General features: G+C 33.7%; 1 protein-coding gene across 1 annotated transcript; it reads right to left on the bottom strand.

Moving 5' to 3' along the window:
- Positions 1–489: 489 nt before the first annotated feature.
- Positions 490–1343, bottom strand: LOC109242605 (stigma-specific STIG1-like protein 2). Its single transcript, XM_019409443.1, has one exon. It carries the CDS (start codon positions 1199–1201, stop codon positions 731–733), a length of 471 nt encoding a protein of 156 aa, XP_019264988.1. The 5' UTR covers positions 1202–1343; the 3' UTR covers positions 490–730.
- Positions 1344–3826: the final 2483 nt, after the last annotated feature.

Here is a 3826-nt window from a genome sequence, read left to right as displayed (position 1 = left end):
TCCATAATGTAAATCAAAAAGGGAAATATCATACTATTAAAAAATTAAAAAATAAAATAAAAAGAAGATAAACGTTTATAATTTAGAGGATAAAATAGGTATTTGGCAATTTAAAAATTAAAAAATCCAGTTCAGTGACCTTCTGAGTGCAATAGGCATAGTTCAGCGACTTTGTTGTTACAAACGAAAAAAAAGTGACATTAGGAAATAATTTGGGATAGTTGAGTGACCATTTGAGTAGTGGACTCAATATTTATACGTGCTTCACACGGTGTCGTGTCTGCTAACATGGGTGAACCAAATTAAATCTGAACTTCAGTTATATAGATGGAGGAATTATTTTGTATTTAGGGGGTTTTGTGAAGATGCTAGCACTTCCAATTGTCGTTAAAGTTTTTACATTACACATTAGCAGTAAGAATATTATATTAGCAGCCTGATTATAGAGCGTTAAAACCCAAGCAAGCAACTAATTTGCACCTATGAAAGTCTTGATAAACAGTACCACATACAATACATTAGCAAAATTTTACAAAAATACTTATCAATATACACTCATAATGAAGAATATGTATATAAGTGTTACAGTGTACACTTGATAAATCCTCGAGGATATATCATATAAGTAGAAATTCCGTCTATCTTAGGAGTAAATCAAACCACAAAATTAAATGTGGTTTTTTATTGGTAAAATGAATTTATGTAAATTGACAAACCTTATTCATCATTCTTAGGCATAATCACACATGCCATAGAAACAATATCCACCGGGCATGCACCTACTATTGCAGTATCCACAATGCCTTTTGTCAAATGACAAATTCACGCATTCTCCTCTGCAACAAGTCTCAGTGAAACGACACTTTCTCTTACAGGCACCACAATGGTGATCGTCGTACCCTAAATCCATGCACTTGTTGTTGCAGCATGTCGAGTTTCGCCCTTCAAGCAAGTGGCAGATTTCATTATCTTTGTGGCAGTGATCGGCTGCCCTAGGGTTCCTTTCTTTCTCAGCAAGAAAACGACTCGTTCTCCTCTTCAAATGAGGTACTTCCACAGGTGTTGCTGAAAGTCGTTTCCCTTCCTCATGAAATTTTGAATTTTTAGGGCTGATCGATTTGCCCATACGTTGCATGGTGAGCAGAGAGATAGTGCAAACCATTGTAATGGCAAGAACAACCATTAATTTGAACAACTTCATCTTTTTCGAACGTGAAAATGATCGATTGATAATAGTGCTACTCAAAATCTTGGTTAAAAGGATTGATAATAATGGTATGTGAAATCTTCGTTTTCGTCCTCGACTCGAAGAAGGAGGAGAAGAGAATGCTCTATTTTGTGAAGGATATAAGATTGGGAGAGATAGAGGTGTGTTTATATACCTTATAGGGTGGAAGAATGGGGGAGTTGACATTTGAAAGAGATGGTGGAGTGTGATAAAGAAGCAAGAGCGTAACAGATTGACTTATCAAAAAAATGAATTAATAAGTAATTATTGCATATCGTTGCTTGTAAAATGGCTGACTTCAGCTGATTATTATGAAATATATATTAGGGTTTGCATGTTTAAGTTAAGTAACTTCAAGTCAAAATAGGGTTAATTAGGCGTTGATAATGTTGTCTTTAATTAGAATTCACCACTTCTGCATGCACTTGAGGTTTGCTTGAAATGGCTATAAAGTGATTTAGAGGGAACTTAACTCGTTTCGTATATATGATTGTGGAGTATAAGTTAGTTTTTTTCTTTTTTGACAATTATGGGCAGTAAAGTAAAGGAAAAGTCTTGTGTCTTGGCTATTGTATGAAGCAAGACAATACTATTATACTGATACATTATTTGGTTACTAATATTTGACTTTTTTTACCTTATTGAACATAGAAACTAGAAGGGTCCTAACATCTCTAAGTTACAAACGGTAGAAGGAAAAAAAATGAAAAGAAAAATAATGGAATTTTTCCCCCCAAAGTATATATTTCTTGGCTTGTGTTGAGTAGCTTCGACATTTGAGTTTTGTCCCGAAGTTCTAAACCACACATATGTTTGGTTCGATTTTAAAGAACATATATGCTCAAATTTTAAACCATAAATGTATGTAATTAAATATTTCGTTTTCAATAAAAGCTCTTATGTATACAAACAACTGGTTCCGTGACAAGTCAATTGATGGCCGGTTATATGAATATTTTTGGAAATTTTATCTCCTATAACAAATGTATATATTCTATTTATTATAAATCAAATTTATTTTAAAATATTATTTTTTATAGTTACCTTTTATATTTTATAACAAAATGAGTATTATATTTGTGGTATATACGACAATTGAGGCGTGAAATACGCTATTTATGTTTTTCTCTTCTTTCTTTCAATTAACACACGATTCTCGCTCAAAATCCCAACAAAACTTTTCTTCTTTCTCTCTCTCTTCGAGTACGCCATATATTGCAATGGAGTTGTACTGCTCAGTTTCTATGCCAGATATTTGCAGGATATTAGAAAGAAAGAGACCGCAGCTTTCTTCTATGCCGGATATTGCAATGGATTCCTCTATACGGATACTGCAATATTTTTTGAACTGCATAAAGTCAAAACAAGAATAGAGAAATAATCAATGTGTTGAGTCACACCCAGTTTGTGATTTGACCAGTCGAAGAAGGCAGGCGTTTTGGGTTAACAACCAATTTGTTTCGATCAAGCACGGAGTGGACCACATCTGGACTGAGCTTTTGAGGGATTTCCGATGACCCCAAGAGAAAATTTTAGTTTTTTATTGTTACATCTCGCTTTTTCGTACGTTAAAGTTTCATCTTCAGTTAATCGACGTAGACTCAGGGATGAGATTATCTTGAGATTAACGTATTTATGCTATTTATAACAAGCGATAAGTAAGTGTCGTGAAGGATAAAGGGTACACGAATTAAAGAAAATGAGTTTCATTGAAGGTTGTCGATTTGGGATAAAATACGATCCGAGCCATTATACCCGGTAGTAAAGGACTAGTGCCATACAAGGTACTACATGACCGTGTGTATAAGGTATGTTAAAAGTGAGTAGTATTTTAAATAAGTTAAGATAATGCTTATTATGTGGGTAATCAATTAATTATTGGGTAATTAATTAAAGAGTAGGATAAGATTTAACCCCTCCCCCAACGTGGCAATCATCCCGTCCATTTAAATGACTAAGTATTAGAGATTGCAAGGTGTCACACTTTGAAAGAAGTGTGACACAAAGCTTAATTATGTGGGGCCACTTAAGAATAACATTCCATTCATTTTGACGTCGTTTCTCTTAAAATTTCTGTTAAGAATAATAATCATAATCTCTTCAAATTTCAACCAAAACTTTCAATACATTTTGTCGTCGTTTTCTAAGAGCTTAATTCAAACTTCTCATTTCATAGTTACTTAAGGAGAGGTTTCCGCCAAGATAGTCTTTGCATAAGCAATGAGCTTTTCATACAACTTGTTTCGTGTTTTGTCGCAATTAACGTGTGTTAGAGGAGTGTCAAGAGAATCAACTCAGGTATGTTAAGACTATCCCTTCTTTCTTTTGGTGTGATCCAAATGATACAAAAGAAACGAGCAAACGCACAAGCTTTCATAAACGAATCTATTCATAGAAAAACTAGGGGTCTCTATGTTCTTGATTCCCCATGTGACATATTATTATATCTTCTGTTCATGGGTCTCAGAATAATACGCAGTTGATAAAGTTTATCCGAAAGGAATATTAAGGTTATTAACTTATTTTCATGTGTTTCATTCATTTATATATATACATTGACCCTTGACCAGATGTCGTTACATACGCATATATATATAT

This window comes from Nicotiana attenuata, unplaced genomic scaffold, assembly GCF_001879085.1.
Source record: "Nicotiana attenuata strain UT unplaced genomic scaffold, NIATTr2, whole genome shotgun sequence".
NCBI classification, from domain to species: domain Eukaryota; kingdom Viridiplantae; phylum Streptophyta; class Magnoliopsida; order Solanales; family Solanaceae; genus Nicotiana; species Nicotiana attenuata.
This window is presented reverse-complemented; position numbering and strand designations above follow the sequence as displayed.

What these genes read in the sequence shown, in the direction of transcription:
- LOC109242605 (XM_019409443.1), bottom strand. Translation starts at nt 1,201, where the DNA reads ATGAAGTTGTTCAAATTAATGGTTGTTCTTGCCATTACAATGGTTTGC.